The 19,423-nt window shown below is 38.4% G+C and overlaps 2 protein-coding genes across 2 annotated transcripts; one reads left to right on the top strand and one right to left on the bottom strand.

Annotated features, from left to right (window-relative positions):
* Nucleotides 1–4,314: 4,314 nt before the first annotated feature.
* LOC142338280 (uncharacterized) lies at nucleotides 4,315–6,237 on the top strand. The gene is made up of 2 exons (XM_075387960.1): nucleotides 4,315–4,573; nucleotides 5,839–6,237. The coding sequence occupies exons 1-2, from the start codon at nucleotides 4,402–4,404 to the stop codon at nucleotides 6,150–6,152; spliced, it is 486 nt and encodes a 161-aa protein (XP_075244075.1). The 5' UTR covers nucleotides 4,315–4,401; the 3' UTR covers nucleotides 6,153–6,237.
* A 3,086-nt stretch (nucleotides 6,238–9,323) lies between these two features.
* LOC142337994 (uncharacterized protein F54H12.2-like) lies at nucleotides 9,324–10,685 on the bottom strand. The gene has a single exon (XM_075387628.1). It carries the CDS (start codon nucleotides 10,683–10,685, stop codon nucleotides 9,324–9,326), a length of 1,362 nt encoding a protein of 453 aa, XP_075243743.1.
* Nucleotides 10,686–19,423: the final 8,738 nt, after the last annotated feature.

Consider the following 19,423-nt stretch of genomic DNA (forward strand, 5'->3'; position numbering starts at 1 on the left):
GTCAGAATTGGGTATGTTTTGCAAAAATTGGGTAAATTTTGCTAAGAATTGGGTAATTTCTGCCAAAATTAGGGTGTATTTTTCATGAATTGGGTTTTTTTTGGCGTTAATTAGGAATTTTTGCCAGAATTTGTTTGTTTTTTGGCAGTAATTGGGTAATTTTTAGTAAAAAATTTGGTATTTTTGGAAAGAGATGGGTTTTTTTGCCTTGAATTGGGTATTTATTTAACAAGAAATGGGTATTTTTGCCAATAATTGGGTATTTTTTAGCAAGAATCGGGTATTTTTTGGCAGGAACTGGGTATTTTTTTCAAGAATTAGAAATCTTTAGTGAGAATTGGGTATTTGTCTCAAGTATTGGGTATTTTGCCAGGAAATAGTTATTTTTATTCAAGAATTGGGTATTTTTTGACACAAATCGGTTCATTTTGGCTATAAGTGGGTATTTTTATAAAGAATTGGATACTTTCTAATAAAAATTGTGTATTTTTTGCAGGATATGTGTTTTTTCAAGAATTGGGTGTTTTTAGAAAGATTTGGGTATTTTTGCCAAGATTTAGGTATATTTGGCCAGAATCGAGGATTTTTTATCTACGCGGTATGAACTGATTTTTCCAAAAGAGAGATATGAGAATGAGTAATTAGCTCATGTCTAAACAGTTGCATACAAGCTGTTTCTTTAAAACCCTACTAATCCCCCTAGTTTCTTCTGGTGAACATATGACTCATTCTAACTAATTTGTTGTTAAGGTACTATCTTGCTAATCCCGTTCGTGTGAGCAGCTTGGGTATCATGCTTTGAGGTATATTTTGGAAACACGCAATCCGTACATACCTGTAAATGGGTCATCATGTCTAATTCAATCTTACAACCTTATCTTGTTAATGCCCTTCACGTGAACAGCGTGGGTATCATGCTTTGAGGTACGTCCTTGAAAAGTTGACATTGATCAAGTGTAATATGGGAATGGGTAAATGAACTTACTATTTTAATATTGAGGGATTATCTCGCTAAACCCCTTCGTGTGAACAGCGTAGGCATCATGCTATGAGGTACGTTTTTGGGATTTTATACGTAATCTTTATACATAGGTACGTCTTTTTACCCCCCCCCCCCCCTGTCTTGCTGACATTTTACTACTGAGGCAAACCACTATTAACAATTAACGTAAAAAAAATCCAAAAATTTTTGGATGGTTTTTAGTGTCGATAGTTAGGTGTAGAAAAATCTAGATCAAAATTGCACTTTAAAGAAATTTATGGTTGACTTATTTAGCATAATATTTTTAAAATGGAATTTAGAAAACTAATTGCAATAAATTTTAGCAAGATAAAAACATGCACTCCACAACCAGAATTCACTTTTAAGAATTCATTCCATTCGTACAATGATCACAATATTTTCTTAAAACTTTTCCACTTAGCCCTGTAAAAAACTGCTTAATTGCTTTTGTCAACATCATCTTAAGAGTGGTTGATACTCAGGTCACAAAAAGTTATGATTGATTACTTGTTTATTAAATTTGAAGCCAACATCAAAATTTTTATACTAATTTATAAATTTGAGGCTTCCGAGAGCTTTATTTTAGTCATTTAATTATCTTCAACGTTCATCAAAAACAAATCAACGACTCCAGGTTATTTTTCTAATCTCTGAAATAACTAATACATATTCTGTAATTGTTTGAAGTGCAGCTTCCAAATGAACAGAACTTTTTCAGATTGGGAACACTAAGATTCTTTCTCTTCATTTTAGATCAATTTGTTAATTTTGTTAATTTTTTTATTTAGTTAAGTTTATTTAGTTAAGTTATTTAACAATTTTGTAATGGTTATTCTCATCCGAACTAAAAAACTAAAAATTTCATTTCAATCAACACCTGTTGCGATAATAGCAGTTAAATAAACTGCCATTGAAAAAAAATTTTAATGCCCGATCGACACTGGAAAAACACTTCAGCATTAGACCACAAGTTTATTACAGTCTTTTATCGCCATTGTTACTAAGTTAACAGTGGCGATAAAAAAGTGGTGATAAACTCGTAGTCTATTGATGGAAACAGTTTGATAAACTTGTAGTCTAAAAAAACAAATTTGATCGCAACAGGTGTTGATTTAAAAATTTACCACACGGTTGTTATCGCCCTCGAAGTTATCATAACACTTCGAATTCACCTCGGACTCGGAGTTTGATAATTTCTCGGTGACGATAACAACCGTGTGGTAATTTTCATTAGTTGAGCATAATTGACAATGTCTTCAAAACACGTCTTCTTGCCAGAACTGACAAAGTAAACATTTCCTTTTTTCATCGTTATTTTTTTAAACTTACGCTAAACATCTTAACAAAATTGGGTAATGTCCACATTTTTTATCGTACTAAGCCTCCACGCGCCACAATTAGTTTTAAATTATTTGGAAGAAAAAGCTATTTGTTTTAACCGTCCAGAATGTTGGAATTAGGAAGTGTATATTTTTTGATGCTGCTGTACGTACTAAGCTATGTCAATTACTCTCAACACTTTTAAACAAGCGTTGAAATGTTATTTTTGCACGTGTTTTTAGTGGAACAAACAATGAAAAAGACATTGCCACATTGAAATTGTTCGTTCACTATAGTTAAAATTCTGTTTTTTCTTTTTTACTCCAAATTTTGGTAAAGGTTGAAATTTGACGCAAGCAAATGTTAATGTGTTGGGATCTAATTAGCTCAAGCATCGTATGCTAATGGGAACACTTAGTTATCATTTTTCATTGAGAACGCAATTTTTCGTGAATAATTCTGATCATTGAATTTTCTAACCTTTTTACTTTTCGGTCCTCCATGAATGACTTCAAAATTTAGTTAATTTTATTCTGTATTATTTGCATGAAGTTTCTTTTGGCTGATTGGAAGCTGAAAACACGTTTTCTTTACCTGTTTAGTTTTCTTTAAAGAGCTTATTAATAGAATGTGTTAGAAAAAAAATATCGAAACCGACTTGAAATTAAATTTTCTATCATGTCATTTTTACAATTAAATTATTGAATGTTGAATTTCTAACCGAACTTGGCTTCGCTTGAACGCACTTGCATTTAATTTTCTTTGAAGTTTTTAATTTTTCAATTTTCCGATTTCTTAATTCTTTCAAAAATTGGAATTTATATTTGTATTACGATTTATAACTTGTATTTTGATTTATAATTTTTATGAAAATTTGAGTCCTGTATCACTTCACACACTACAACACTGGCACACACTCCTGGATTACTGGTATATATAAAAACTAACTCGGGAATAAGAGGGAAAAATTTGTTTACTCTTAAAACAAATTTTAAATTTTTTTTTTAAAAATTTTCGTTATGCAATGCGAATAAATTTTTACAGCAAACGTCAATTTCTACATGACAGAAGTTAAATCCTTAATCCAAACTTTTCTTTCGACTGTCCTCAAAGAAAATTAGAGAATGCCGATGATAAAAAACTTAACGAGCCAGAATGGCAAAATTAATCGTATTTTCCGATGCGGCTTTCTATGGAACATGCAACAAGTTGTAGAACATAAAGTTCATTTTGAAAAACCACAGTCATGTGTTCAAATTAACATCATGTTTCGTCACAGTTGAAAAAGTTTTAATTTCTCAGTTTTGAGTGTTCGTGTGGTTTCAAGTTGCTTCTTGTCAAATGACGGGTTTAAAAATTATGTGCAAACTCACACAGCAATCCGCCTTCTTAAACTTTAATGGCTATTTTTGAAGATCTTGAAGGACATTGTAAAATGACACGTAATCTTGTCAGATTTTTGCAACGATTTTTGCAAAGAATATGAAACAAAAATTTTTATTAAGAAGCTCAAGATTTTCCTTACAGGACTTTTCGCATGAGCATGCATGCCCTCTTTCAACAATCTATTTGTTTCTTCTCAGTTTCTTCTCAGTGTCTTCTCAATATCAAAATTATCAAGTTTCCTTGGCACTTAATGGAACAATGAATTGAAATTGCGTTAATGATTTCTTCAAAATCTATTCCGTACTTTTTTCAAACTCAGTGATTAACATTCAATCAATCTTTTGCAACTTTTTCATAGAATCAGGTCACATTTTTTCATTGGAGAGACCAATAATTTTTAAAACCTTCCCTCCCTCAATTTCTCCTGTGTCGATCTTGTCCTATTAGCCTTTCTATTTATAAGCTATTCTATTTAAGTTCATGCCCAAATTGTTATCACTTGTTTAATCAATAAGGATGAACAAAATGTAAACAATTTACGTGAACTTGATCCGAAGCACCGCTTTTTGCTGCAAACTATTATCATTATCCAAGAAAAGCGAACTTTCAACAATTCTAGTTCTTTAGTGATTTGAACCAAAACTAATTGTAATAATTGTGCAATTTTAAAATTCCATAATAAAATAGCGAAAATGGCGGCGGAGTCGCTTGCGTGTATGGTGCGAGCTATTAAAATAGTGGCTATAGTGGGGGTGGTGTTTTCGATAGTAGGAATAGTTCTACTGGTGGTAGGAGGCTTCCATTTTGTCCCAGCTCTCATGCAATTGGGAGCTATGCAGGCCGCAGCAGCTAATGCAACCGCAGGTATGTAAATTTTCATGTATCAAGTATTCACACTTTTTTAAAAAAAAACCTCATAAGTATACAATATCTTTAACATTGTAATTGGCTGGTATTTGTGTCAGTCGATAGCGCTACCCGTTCTTCTATGGTCGTCTTCAGATATTAATCTAGCAAGATAAACACCCGATCTCGACTAGTACCCACGTCGATGATTTTGCCCGATTCTACCGTTAAAAATCGGGGATAGGTGTGGACTTGGTTTTCCGCCGTCTGGAATAAGGGCGGAAAAGTGAACAGATCGGATTTTCCCTGTTAGCTCACCTTTATTTCACCAAAATTCCACCCTTGTTCCACTCGAAAACTTTAAAGTGGACTAAGTCGAATTTACGATTTTCGTCCACTTTAGTTACATCATTGATTCACTGTGATTCCACCAATAAATCTTTAAAGTGGACGCTGCTTGATTTCCACTTTAAGTCCACTTTTGATTCACCGTTTTCCCCCACGTACTGAGCCTCCAGAGACCATCGGGCCTGATTCAGAAAAAAATCAGGCAAGTTCCCAGGCCTGATTTAGAGTCTGATCATGTCAAATATAAGGCTGCTAAGAGAACACTCCAGAGTCGATCTCTGAGGTTTCTATTGACAGAGAAAAATCAAGTCTTGGGTCTCTCTGCCAAGAGAATGTCCAAGTCTTGGGTCACTCTGTGCAGAGTACAACCAAGACTTGGTGACCTCTTGGCAGGCAAGACACAAGACTTGGGATTTCTCTTGGCAGAAAGGATCCAAGACTTGATTTTTTCTGGACAGAGGGTTAGAATGGTGCATTTTCTAGGTTCATGGGCACTTTTAACATAAGTTTGAGTACCCTAAATTACAAATAAAGCACCAATTATGATTATGAATGCTATTTAAACTATGTTCGTGGCTCTTGGTAAGGTATGGTCACCTTTTCAAGGCCAAAGAGGTCCTTAAAAATACAAATTCAATACTCACTGTTGAAGAGAAATGAAGAGCTATAGCTAAAAAACCATTACAATACCAAACATTACAAATATACATAAAACATCCCAAAGCAAAAAAATTGAATTCCACTTAAGTTTCATAAAATTGGACAGATATGGTTTTCCTCAAACAATCTCTTAGTCTTTTTTGTTCCCTTTGTTCGTGATCCGCATTTTACAGCTGTCAGGACAATTATCTCGTGCCAAATATTTTCTTCATTTACTCATTCTATCGCAAACAAACTTCCTATCATTGGTAGCCCAAAGTCTTCCGTATTTTCAGGCGACCTCTCCTCCACCGAATCGGCCGAACCTGACCAGCCCCTTCTCTCTGCTACAACTGCCAATGTAACCGACACACCAATGAGCCCTCTGGTTCTCTCCCTTATCGGCCAGATGTCTGGTGGTCTTGTCAAGATGTACATCGGAGGGGGTCTTCTGGCGCTGGGCTTCTGTCTACTGATTGGCTGTTTGGTCATGTTCTGTTGCTGTGTGAGACCTCAGTTGCTCGCCGCAGCCGAGGGGGGCAGGAGTTTGCAGTACAATGTGGTCACGCTTCCAGGAGGGGGAATTGACTCTAAAGCGTCGTCAATGTGAAATAAACTTACAACTTTTTGGAGAACTCTTTGTATAATTAAAGTCACTGTGTTTAAACAACTAACTCTCAATTATTATTTTTGTCACAAAACCATCTCTATATAATTTTTTACCCAGATCAAGGTTTGCGTTGATGATCAGATAAATGAAGTGAGAAGAATACATATGCCGATAGGGTGATACTCGGCACCCAATCAGCACATGCATTCTTCCTCGGTTTTCGGAGCCTACCCGACAATGAAATTGTTCTAATTTTAGAAACACCTCATTTTAGAAAAAACAAATTAAAATATTACTAACCTCACTTTGCCTTCCTAATAAGAATACCAACATTGAAGCACACTGTTTGACGGCTGTGGTGAACATTCAGGTTTGACTCTTTCCGCCCCGTCTCCTCGTCAACAATTCGTGTGAATTTAGCGCTGGTTCGAATTTTAACGTCAATAATACAACTTGTTCTATGGATAATGTTATTAAAGTAACCAATTTCTTCATTTTGAGCCAACTTGAGACTTTTTCTCCACTGCGCGTGCATCACCACGAATTTGATGTCAGTATAATTTTTCGCTAGCGCCTCTATTACCTTTGCGCAACTTTTTCCATCCAGCGCTTCATGACCGTTATGGTACTCCAGCGAATTCCCAACAATATCACAATATATTAAAACAGCTTTTGGTGCGTGCGTAATTGCCTCCGTTACAAGATTACTAAACAAATACAAAACAAAAACAGACATGTCAAAAATTAAACATTTTGCATATTAAAACAAAGAAAAAATTACTGGAGGCTTTTTGTTTCATGATTTACACGAGCACCAGGCACGCTCACAAATTTGACATCTTCCACCCACTCAGGCAAATGAATGTCCTTTATACATTTATGGTCCACATTTTGACACCAGCACAACTCATAATCTTTTTCAATATTTGACGCACCAACGACAACAAGTTTAGACATCTTAGTGCAAATATCGAATTGGCTGCGTGTTTAATTAAAACTTACTTGCTCGCCAAGGGTCCATGGTTCAAAACTGGCAGTTTGTTCGATATTTTATTTACTCTAAACAATTTTTAAGAGTATAAATCAATTAAACTACAAAACTAAAGATATTTAACATAAAAAGAGATGTGTTTTGCAAAGTCTACAAGCCAGAATGTCTGCTCTCGCTAGACAGGGCTTGTACGACTAAGACTCGAGTTTATTTTTGGTCAGCTCAACTAATGATAGTCAGCAAACCAGTTCGCCCGCACTCGCTGGACAGGGTTTGCATGACTATCAACTAGTAGCCGCCTTTAACTCCCCCACTCTTCATGGCAGGCTTTCTGCAATTTCTTATATCCCGTCAAAAGACTTGAGGAGTTTTGAAAGCCTGTCACGCTCAGCAATCTTGGGTACATCTCACATGTAGCCCGAATTGACAGATACTGCCGCACACGAAGTTCTTTAAAATTTAGATTCCCCTCCCGCAGCATCCGATAAAAAGTAGCTGGGTCCTGACACGGAGCTGCAACCTCCTCATAATTCCACCTATATGGTGTACGTGTTTTATGAGGCTGTTGTTGTTTAGGGTTTCAGCCCGTTCAAGGCGACGCAGCAATTGTGACGGGGCTTCGTCGTCACCAATTTCTTCAGCCTGCTCAACTTCAAGGCCGGTGAGATCATCTGCCTGCCTCAAGATGCTGCGGAACTGATCAACCGTTTGCTGTAAAAAACAAAAAACAAAGTAAACAAAGAATTCTTTACTAGAACTGCCCGCATCAGCTTTTCCCAAGACATCAACAACATTAGTCAGGATCAAAATGCATTGAAAACTATTTAAGCTCACCCTGTCTCTCTCTTCTCTGTTTCTTCTCCTCGTGTTGGGTGAAGCATTTCTGTTGGGAGCATGTGGAGAAAGGAACCGTATTTCAGCGGCCTCACTTTCTTCATATGTGGGAGGTGGATCATCGGATACCCCGGTATTTTCGAGTGCCTGATTTGACACCTCACCAGGTGACTCAGGCGACGAGAGAAATACTGTTTCTTCCAACACTCTGGCGGCTTCATTCAGCAAGCCGTCATTGCTGTCATCATATCCTCCTGCATGACGCCCAAGGAAAACCAAGGCTTGAGTTAAAGCCTGTCTTTCTCCGTCTCTTGGACATCCATACATTCGGAGCAGATGGCAAAACTGCAACAGATGTGAACTTAAAGGCCTTGTATTTGCCGTCTCTTCTTCTTCCAAGGCCATCCGAGTACCATTATCATCGTCCGAGGAGGAGGAGGACGAGGAGTCTAGAATAGACTGCGCTCCTCGGCGTCGAGGTCTCAATCTGAGCCTCCGGTTGATTGAAGTGACCTCCTCATCGTTATCTTCCACATCTTCCAGGGAAGTTTGCGCACTTCCGTCTTCAAACATTAGTGCTAACTCATCTCCAATCTCCATTTCCAACTGAGGCGACGGAGGGATAGACACATCACTCGCGTTATTGTCCGAGTTAGGATAGTCGACTAACATGGCAGAAGCAGAAGTAAAACATGAGTTGGTGCTCGACATACTAAATAACTTTTTTGGAAATTTTTAGGTTTGCGTGTTTGTTTATTTTACTGATTCATTTGTTTTTTTTTAGTTTTTTTTTCAGTCTGTCGGATCAACTCCATCCTATTATTGCAAAAATGAATCTTATTTTGATAGCTTGCACACGTTTTGCAAAAAAAAAACAACTTTTCAAAGAATTTATTTTCATTGTAGAAATGCTAAGTTTTTCAGCAGCAAATTGAAGCAACTCTTCTTCAGTTAGATAAAAAGGAAAAGTTCGGGTCGGTAAATAGATACAGTGAGCAACGTATAAACCGTACAATGCACAAAGTTTACTTGTCGCTAGCTGTTTGAACAATGGACGAATTTCGACAAATTTAATAGATGTATTTTTTTTGTAGAGTTTCTGCAGTCTTTTAAAAATACTCGGGAAAACTTCGTGAAGATCTCTTTTGAAGGAGTCGTAGAAAAGTAGTTGTCCATTACTGTCTGCGATCAAAAGCCAGTGTTCCCCAAAAAAGCAAGATGGTTGATTGTTAACAATAACAAATTTGTTTCGCTGAATGAAAGGGAAGTTGTCAGCAGAATAACAGCCAAGGTAACGCAGGCTAAGCTCAGAGTGTATACTGACAAAACGATCAATGTCACTGTTGTCAACCATTGTAAATTGCTGAGTTTTTGATAACTTCTCTATTGCAATTAACCAAAGCAACAGGTCGACGTTCAGCCATAAGTATGACTCTAATGGGTTGCTTGGTTGGTGTTTTGAATTTAAATTCGATCCCCAACCGTGCACCAGTAAGTTCCGGACGGATTGTGCTGTCCCGTAAATTGGAATCGGCTGTAAGATTGAAGACCAACGCAAAATGATTGGCAAAGTTTTCTAGAGTAATTCCGTTACCGCCAACAGAGTGACCCAAGGCCGTCATTGTTGTGTGGTAGAGACGGACGTGGCTTTTAGAGATATCAATGGGTGTGCCACCTACTTGCGATCCTTCTCGTGTGACCCTCACTGAACTCAAATCAAAGTCCTCGAAATTGAAAGGATTAGATTTGTACGTTCCCGTGAAAGAGTTCTCTGGTACCAAGACCACAACCAATTTGCAAGCTGGAGCTCTATTGAACAAGTCATCCTGGTAATAAACGCTGGTGCCTGTAGTGATTAGAAAAGAAGTAATGGGAGACTCTTGCCACTCATATTGAGCTGCTTTTTTCTTTAAAGCTCTCTCCAGTGAAATAAAGGTCTCCGTTCGAAGTTCCAACAAGTGTACAAATAGAGAAGCATTTAGGACCTTGATTGTGAAACTACTCGCATCCTGACATCCTCCGGGCTGAAGCATAATGAACTTGTCCAAGGAACGTGTCAGTCTGATCCGAACTTCAACTCCAGGTATCAAATACTTGTCAACACCGTTCAAAAAATTGTCAGAAATGGTGGAATAAGTGTGAAAGCTACGCCCCGAGTTTACAATTTCATGCCGTCTGGAAAAAGCATCGTTTTTCAAATTGTTGAAATCCGAAGGATCTGGTTCAAAACTATAGCCTTGAGTTGCCATTATGCTCTGCTTGGTTGTCAGGTCGTAACTGAGGTCAGCCTCTAAGATGGACTTGTAGGGGTGCAAATTGCTAGACGAGGAGACCATGGTGCCATTCAAAAAAACTTCCACATTTTGCCATAAACTATTAGCGATGTTATTCAAAAAAATTGGTAGGGGCTCGCCGTCTGTGCCATCACTTTTTTTCTTCCTAACAGCTGCTTCGCCTGATGATTTTTTAATCAACAATAATTCCATTTTGAGTAAAATGTTGTTTAGATCGGCTACAGTTCCACATATTTCCGTACGTGGCGCCTGAAATTCAAACTCCAACACTGGGCCATCAGAGTTTGTTGGCGGGAAAATTTGTTCGTCGTAAGCGCGGACAAAATCAACCAAAACTTGACTTGTACCAAAGAGGTCCAACATTGAGCTGGTTGCTGATACTGGGGGATCGGCATAGGTGAAAGAATGAGACATTGCAATCAATCAGTTAAGTCGCAGCGTCGACGATGGAGGAAAAGAAATCTTGCTTGTTATAGTTCTTCTTTTTTTTCGCTGTACGCCTACGGTTTGTTCTCAAGACACGCTTTTTCCTTGTGGAACGCTTTCTGATCATTTTTCTTGTGGAGCCTTTTGATTTTCTTCTCTGGTAGCGGGAGCGTTTTTTCTTTGATTTTGTCCTTCTTTTTGTTTTGGTTCTCCGTCTAGGTTTCGATGACAGACGTCGTCGCCCCTTTTTTGTTGAACTTCTCTTTCTTTTTCTTCTCGAGCGACCACTTCCAATTTGTTTTTTTACCGTTTCGCGTAAAGTTTTTTTCAGGGCAGCTTTTGGTTTTGTACGTCCCTCTATTATCCCTAGCACTTCAGGAGCGGCACTGTGTACCAAGTTTTTGGCTAAGGGTAGACCGTATCGCTTTGCAAGTGGTATCACAAAACTTTTCAAACCGAGACGCAGCGCAGAACCCAGCCCACTGCCGTATTGACGATTTGTTGAACCAGAATAAAAACTAGGATTTGCTCGTGAAGAAAGTATGCGATTAGAATGGTAATTGACGTCCATTCAAGAACTGTCTACAAACGAAAAAGTTTTTGCCTTTCCCCCGCTGACAGTGAAGCAAGGCGTTGAAAACTGAATCGCTTGACAATCAATATGAGTACTGAACTGCAGGTTGCCCATCAACCCGATCACAAACGATTTCTTAGGATGACCAATTAACCAGGCCTTCAGCTGCAAAGCCTACTTGCTGGCGGCCACGATGTCTATCTTCGTTATACTTAAAAGCAACTAGTTCAGAAGCATAGAAACGTCCCAGAATTTCTTCGCCGTTGTTATCATGCAGTACATAGGTTATAGGTTCACTACGATTACGCGGAATGGACACTCTTGCAACAGTAAAGACTTCATCTGTAAATCGCTGTTTATAGCCTTTCTGGAAGGGCTTTCGCTGAAAAGACAAGCGAACAGTTTGTTTTTTCCTGAACATTTTTTTTCGCCCAAACAGTTTTGGTGGCGTACGATAACTCTTCATACCTGAATTTGGTCTTTTATCGTAAGCATTGGGACTGTTTTGCAGAACAAGACTCCTAACATGTTCCTTAGAGACGTCTGCGGGAGCTAAACCGATGCTTGAGTTGACTCGAGAGTTTATCAGCCTCACAAATTGTTGAAGATGACCCAAATATCTACATGAACCACTTTCTTCAAAAAATTTGTATAAAATATTTTTCAACGTCCGCACAAACCGCTCTGCAATAGCACTTTTCGAATCACCATAAGTGCTATAAACTTCAACTCCTAGCTCTTCACAGTGTTTTCTAAAGTATCCCTTGAATTCTTTCCCTTGATCTGTCCAAAGTTTTATGGGCACTGATGTTGGTTTTTTGATATTAATCATCTTTGAAAAAGCATCAAAAGCTGCCTGAGCAGACTTTGATTTCATTGTCTGAACTCGTAGAAAACGTGTTAACACATCAACTGCAATCAGGAGATACTGTACGCCGTCATTTTCCTTTGAAAATTTATTCATAAAAGCGACATCAACGGACCAAATATGGTTCACTCCAAGACTTCTGACTTTAAGTCTTTTGAACTTTTGTCTTGCAGCTTTAGACATTGTATACACTTTACTACTCTCCAAAAACTCTCGCACTTTGGACAGGGGTAACCCGCTGGCTTTTCTCAGACTAGAAATTCCACCATAAGCCGCAGGGTTGTTCAGCGATGTATAGATTCCTTTCAAGTGACGATACTCAGCTTCTGAGAGTCTTTCAGCTTTTTTACCGGCCTTTTTTGTAGTTTTAACAGAAACCATGCTTTAAAGATTTCAATTCAGTATATAGAAATTATGAGTCGAACAAAATAATAACTATCACTCAAGACTTAGCTTGGATGAGCTAACTTTATCGTCAATGACTTGCATCGCCGACCTGTTTAGGAGCAAGGACTTTAGATGATCAACTTTTTCTTTTGTTATCGGCACCATCAATAATGTTTCAACAATTTGACGTTCCATCCCATTCAACTTTTTATTATGAATCTGCAAATTCTTAAGAAAATGTATCAGGTTAACAGAATTTGTAATGTCAACTTGATCGCCCGACTGAAATGAATTAGATCCTAGGAGTAAGCGATTACCAGATTGGCTGAAAGAAAGACTGGGATTGGAGTCAATCAGAGACAAAAGAGCTCGCATGCGATAACGTTTCAGCGTAGCACCATCTTTTTTTCTGACTGTTGATTTTTGGGAGCGTGGACCTCCTTTCTTTTTTCTATCCAACTGTTTCAAAGAAGAACTGACAACTGATTCTTCCCTAACAGGGTCGAAAGAAGAGTTTCCTTCAATATTTGTTGACAGGTTGTCTTGTCTGTTGTTGTGAGCAGCTGACTCGTTGTCGTGATCTTCTTTATTGATATCCGTTGTATTGAAGCTACCTGTTTTTGGGACAGAGGAAAATGACCTTTTGGACAGTGGCTGCATTGCCAGCAAATTTGTATGAATGGCATTTTTTGGCTCTTCTTGTTCTTTCAGCAATGGAACTAGTGCAAACTCAATAAACTTTGACGCTGTATTCGACGAGGCCTGCTTTGCTCGATATGACATAACAATAAGCACAAAAAAATGTTAAAATAGGGGGAAAATTTTATCGGATTTTGTTCAACTCCAGTGCATGCAATGTTTAACTCACATTTTGCAGATCACTTTTGCCAACACTCGCTAGTGTGATTGCACAATTTTGGTAAAGTTCACGGATCGAACCATGTAATTCGTCCACTAGAATAGAGCCGTTTTGATGTAGGGTAAAATTGTTCGAACAGACTTGTTGAAAGGAGAGAAAGAAATGGGTGCAATCCCCGCGCCGAGGTACCGGCTGTTTTTGACTAGAGTCGAACGACAACTGGCACTGATCATCTGTTTCATTTGCAAAGGAACCACCACTGACTGCTCTCCTTTGCTTTGATTGCGTGTCAGATGATATTAAAATATCTTTTTTGCTACCTACGGTAGTATTGCAGATGTATGTGCAAAATCTCAGACTATCGGGACATGTGGGTGTCAAGTGAATTAGGAAATGACCGAATGGAACTCTCATGCAATGCTTATAGCAGCTGTTGAGAAACGCAGGCGTTGCAGTATCCAGCTCAGAGCCTAAGATTTTCAATTGCTTACCAATGCGTGGTGATTTTGTGAGAACGATATGTGTTGTGCCCTTATCAATGGTAACCGAATAACGGCCCTGTTGATAGAGATTGTGTTTAATGAAAATTGTAGAGATGTTTTTATGCCTACCGGCTGTCGCCAATGTAGCGAAAGCCTTGCTCTCCATAACTTCCTCACCGCAGTCATCAAAAATTAGCAGCTTTTTCTTTTGTGGGTAGCCGATGTTGCTGTGCTTCTCGGAAATAGCTTGAAGCTCACTCAAAATAAGATCGTCAACACAATTTTCTTCGTTGCTAGCACCGCTGCTGTTGTTAAGGGTATTTGTGATTAAATTTTTTGACTGAATGCGGCACTTGAATTCTACTTTGACACTTTTTCCCAAAGTCTTCAAAAAATCGTAATAAACAGGTTGCCAGTAGCGATAAATGTAAACAATGTGTTCAAAGGGTGGTTGGAAAACTCCCTGTAGGACAGTAGGAGTTGATAGCATTGAAAGGATCAGCTGAGTTTTTCCAGTTCCGGAGCTTCCGCAAACACACATAAAAACACGCTCTTTCGTTGATATTAATTTATTCATTACTGCTCATACATGTGGTTGACTTGTGCTGCGGAGTGAACGGGGGGTAACAAAAAAGTCAGACAATATGTAATGACCATAAAATATGCAGTTTTTTGCTCACAACTGAGATTGTCAGAAGCAAACGCAAGCTGGCTACACGCAATTGAAACCATCACAATTACAAAAAAAATTTGAGTATAGAAGGTAGCACGGGTTTTTTCTATTGCACAGCACACAAACTCCCAAACATTATGCTGCTGTGAGATTTTTGCTGCTTTGGCATTTTGAATCCTGTCGGCTCCGTCTATTTGGTCAACAGCATCATCAATGTCAGAGTCGCCAGCTTTACTACCTCTCTGCAACTTTCTAACAACGTGAACTTCAGTGGTTGGCTTCGGAGCAGGCACGAGATAGCCGATACAAGTGCTCAACAGAGTTAGATACGTCGTATTCTCTTCGCAGAGGAAAGGCGAGGAATGGTGCGTTTCATCACTTGTAGAACCCGCGGTTGCTTTCTTTCGAGCAGAGAACCCGCTCTTAGATAACTTGTAGAGACACAAAAAGGTAACAAACACAATCACAATGCATTGTGTGAAAAATAGAATCTGTTGATTGAGCCAAAAATAACGACGAGTGCCGAGTCTTGGTTTGGTAAAGACTGAATTTTCTTGAACCTTGCAATCTTCAGCTACATTATCTCCGCCAATGTTGTAAGACGTTCTTCCAAAGCTCAAATCTGTTGTTTGTTCTTGTACATTAGACGACCGCTGCTGATGATTAGTATCTTTCATAATTAAAATGAGAGAGCACGTGCTTCATTTCGTCTCTTACTTCTATTGGAGCGACAAACTGTTGTATTATTTATTATATCTCATTAAAACTAAAGAAAAACAGAGAAAAAAATTCAATTGACATTGATTGACAGATAGATAGATAGACAGATAGATAGATAGATAGATAGATAGATAGATAGATAGATAGATAGATAGATAGATAGATAGATAGATAGATAGATAGATAGATAGATAGATAGATAGATAGATAGATAGATAGATAGATAGATAGATATAGATTAGTATCAAAATGAAAAAAAAGTAGCCTCAAAAATCCAAAATTTTGACAGTCAGAAATTTTGTCTAATTGCATTATCCAATTGATTGCAGTATCATCAATCAGCAGCGTAGTATAATAATTCTATTGAGTTTTTTTTTGTTTAGTTAGTTGAGTTGAGTTCAGTTCAGTTGAGTTGAGTTAACTTAAGTTAAGTTAAGTTGAGTTGAGTTGAGTTGAGTTGAGTTGAGTTGATTTGAGTTGATTAGTTGAGTTAGTTAGTTGGATTCATGCGTGTGTGTTTGTGTGTTGAGTTCAACAAAATGGATGAGGAAAAACTAGACCAAATGTCAGAGGTAGGCCTCCAAAAGACAAACGCTTTGATGTTGCTGCGCCTTAGGTCTTTTTTGCAGCGGATGATTTGTTGTTGTTTGATCAAAAAGTTGAAGACTATTTGGACGCAGTGCAGTGGACTGACTGGAGGGATGCACTCTCGTTGTCTTTGACAGTAGAGCTGACACGCCACAAAAGTGGAGCGAACTTGCAATTGGACGCATTGAGTTCATTCCTTGTTCGTCTACATTTTGCTCGGATATAGTCATCCTCCTGCTCCTCTTCCCATTTAAATCAAAGTGGCTGCTTTCCATTGATGTCATTGTTGTTGCGTTAGTTCCTAACAATTTCATGCAATTTCCGCACGGCGTCGCACCGCCCGAAGATTGCGCGCCATCCGAAGTCCGGGCAGCGCGTCCGCCGCCCCGCTCGGCGTCGTCCGCGGGCGGCCCGCCGTTCGTTCGGGCAGCGCGTCCGCCATCGGCGCCGTCCGGAGAGCGCGCGCCCATGTCGTCCGCGTCGTTCTTCAACTCAGCAGAATTAAAACAACTGCTTTTTTCTTCCGCCACATGTTTTTGTTGTTGTTGTTGTTCTCTAATCATCTCGTTGTGAATAATGTGTTTTTTCGCTGCAGTTGCAAATGATGGGGAGCCACCACTTTAGAAATTAGGTCGGGCAAGATACTTGTTTGACACTCAGCCAGTCAGTCAATTGAAACCAGGCAGAAAATTTGTTTGTAACGATTTTTTGTTTTGTCTTCAAAGCATCTGAAAAACAAAACACTTTTTTTTCTATTGAGAAATACAGGTACTTTATTGTAAAAATATACCAAAAAAAATTAGTTTATGAAAAAATGATGTATATCACATCTATCCATCCATTCATCCATCTCATTGTTGACAAACTCCTCATTGCTGTTTTCTTTGCTTTTCCTTTGCCATACAAACAAATATCTATCGAAAAAATTATTGTTATCAATCGATCAATCAATCAATCAACCAACTAAACAACCATTACAAAACAGAACTTGATAATGAAAAACTGCATAGCTAGGTGTATGATCTAGGTCTTTGACAAATATTTTTCATTTTATTAATTAATCTAACATCATCAACAACAACAGCAGTAAATTTTGATTACTTTTCTTCGCACAACAAAAATTAAGAAAATTAGATAGAAACAGGAAAAAAAGCGCCATTTGTAGTAACAAAAGAAGACACAGTACAAAAACAAAAAGAAGCGAGCAGCTTTTTTTCTGGCAGCAAAGAAGCGAGCAGCTTTAAAAAATGTAAAGTAAAACGTAAAGGAGTAGCAAGAAATAAAAAAAAGTGTTTTCCGAAACAGCAGCTTAATAGATAGCATCAGCTTCTAATTAACGTCAGTAGTATTGATATTGTCTTCATCATCTTCCTCTTCAGCGTCATCATAGTAACCATCAGGAACACCAGCTATTACAACAGCTTCTGCCGACGACGAAGTAAGATTTCTGTCTTCCCTCCCGGCAACTTGTTGTTTGGTATCATTGCTTGATCCATCTCCCACGTGTTGAGACACACAGGCTACTCCCGCTAAGGAATTGTTGTTTTCTTCACTTTCTTCTCCAATTGTGTAATTGGAAAGATTTGAAAGATCAGCCGAGGAATAATGTCGAACGTTTAGATTGTTATTGGCAGCTCTACCAAATTGATTTTGTTGAAAACGGTTTCGCTGCTGCAACAACGTAGCAGATGGTGCAGCAATATATGTCACTGGTGATGGTTGCTGATTTTGCACTGGAAGCGAATGAGAGTCCATTCGAGCGGCAGCCGCAAACGGTATCTGATGTGTGGAAAGACTTGACCTAGCTGCAATGTGTGACTGATTATCTTCAAGTAAATGTGCGTTGTTGTTGTTTTGGTTGAAATAATGCAGATTGAAATCCAAAGTTGCGTCCGATGCACTATCATACTGTGGACAAAAGAACTGAGATGAATTCATTTGGCTGTTGCTTTGCTGTTGTTGTTGTTGAGCGAACCGATTATAAGCATTCTGGAGCTGGTTTTGAGGCAAATATGATGTTGCCGCTTGTCGGTAATTGTAGACTGAATTGTAGTAAAAAAGCAGGCTGTCAATGGCTGGCTTCAAACCCCAAATACGATTCATTTCTGTTACGGAGAAAGTAGCAATGCTCTTGAAGATTCCTACACGAGAAGCGTCCAACTGTATTGTCAGAAACAGGTGCCTGCTGCTCACTGGAATTTGTGTTTCGCAGCTCAAATTGCTGATACGCTCAAACACCTCAATATTGGGTTCGATATGCTGCTGCAAAAGCGGGTTCTGATGCGTAGATGCATTGAGGACCGAATCTTTTGACCAAATGCGAACAAAATACTGACTAGAAATTGGTAGGAGAGCCATTAAATCTCTCTCTGAAAAGACCAAACCTTGTGTTATGAGCAAGGCTACCAATCAGGATAAAGTTGCGTAGAGCGCGTGAAAGTTGAGTAAAGGATACATTCTACTTGCCTGCCTTCAATCTTACATTTATGCTGTATTTAAACTGTATTAAGAAAAACCAAAGATGTCATAATCTAAATTGCTGTCCATATGCACAACACTATTTTACCAAGAATTTTATTTGCAGTTCAAACAAGCACTTGGAACGGAGAATTGGTGCTCTCTTTGGAAAATATTTGTTCAAGTCAGCATTTGCGTCATATGTAGAACTGAACAAGTCGAATTGTTCCCCGCGCGCAAGAGCATAAGGTTGTTTATTTTTTATTTGTCCAGCGAAAGCAGCATACACAGAGAAGGGACACCACACTTGTATTTGAAAGAATTTGAAGCCTGATCTCATCTCTGACCTCGGTAGTTGAAAACTGAAATAGTGCCTGACGCGTGCTACGGCTTCTTCAAGTCTCCAGTTTGTTGTGGTCTCTGGTTGGGCATTACTTGTAGATGATTGGGAGTCATCTCTACAGTATATCAACAAATGAAGATGGTTCTCGCAAAGTTCCGGTGCTTCCTTATTAGTGGACGACATAAGATTGCACCTTTGAGCTGAATTTGGAACACGATGTTGATTCTGTGAGGTTTTTCGTGTCACACACACTGCATTTGGAAAACAGCATTGTTTTAGGCAGTTAAAGACATGGGCACCAATCACAAACTCAATGTGCTCACGCTGTAGCATTGCACAGAGCTCCTCCAAAATGTGATCACATTGCTCTATTGCTCCTTTCTCACAATCATTGGTGGGGTAGAACACAAAATGCGCATAGTTCCTGGTGGCACCTTGACGAAACTCCATACCAAAACTCTGAAAAATCAGTGTCCCCTGCATCACAGTTAATAATAGGTACACAAATGAAACAACAAAAGAAAACGAAAAGAATAACATTCAAGTGCGGTAGTTAGTTAATGATTAAACAATTAGATCTACCTACAACTATCAAAAATCTAAAAGTTACAAAAAATTGCCTCAAATTGGCAGTTCTCTTTTCATTCACTTCAATCTTTTGTACAGTAAAAAGCAACAAGTACTGTCATCAATAAAGACTAACTCATCACAAATGTTTGCTGAAATACAATACAAACCTTCGAGATATGGTATACAAACATAGAGAGACAGACAG

The sequence above is a fragment of the Convolutriloba macropyga genome, chromosome 4 (assembly GCF_964194025.1).
Source record: "Convolutriloba macropyga chromosome 4, txConMacr16.3, whole genome shotgun sequence".
Taxonomy (NCBI): domain Eukaryota; kingdom Metazoa; phylum Xenacoelomorpha; order Acoela; family Convolutidae; genus Convolutriloba; species Convolutriloba macropyga.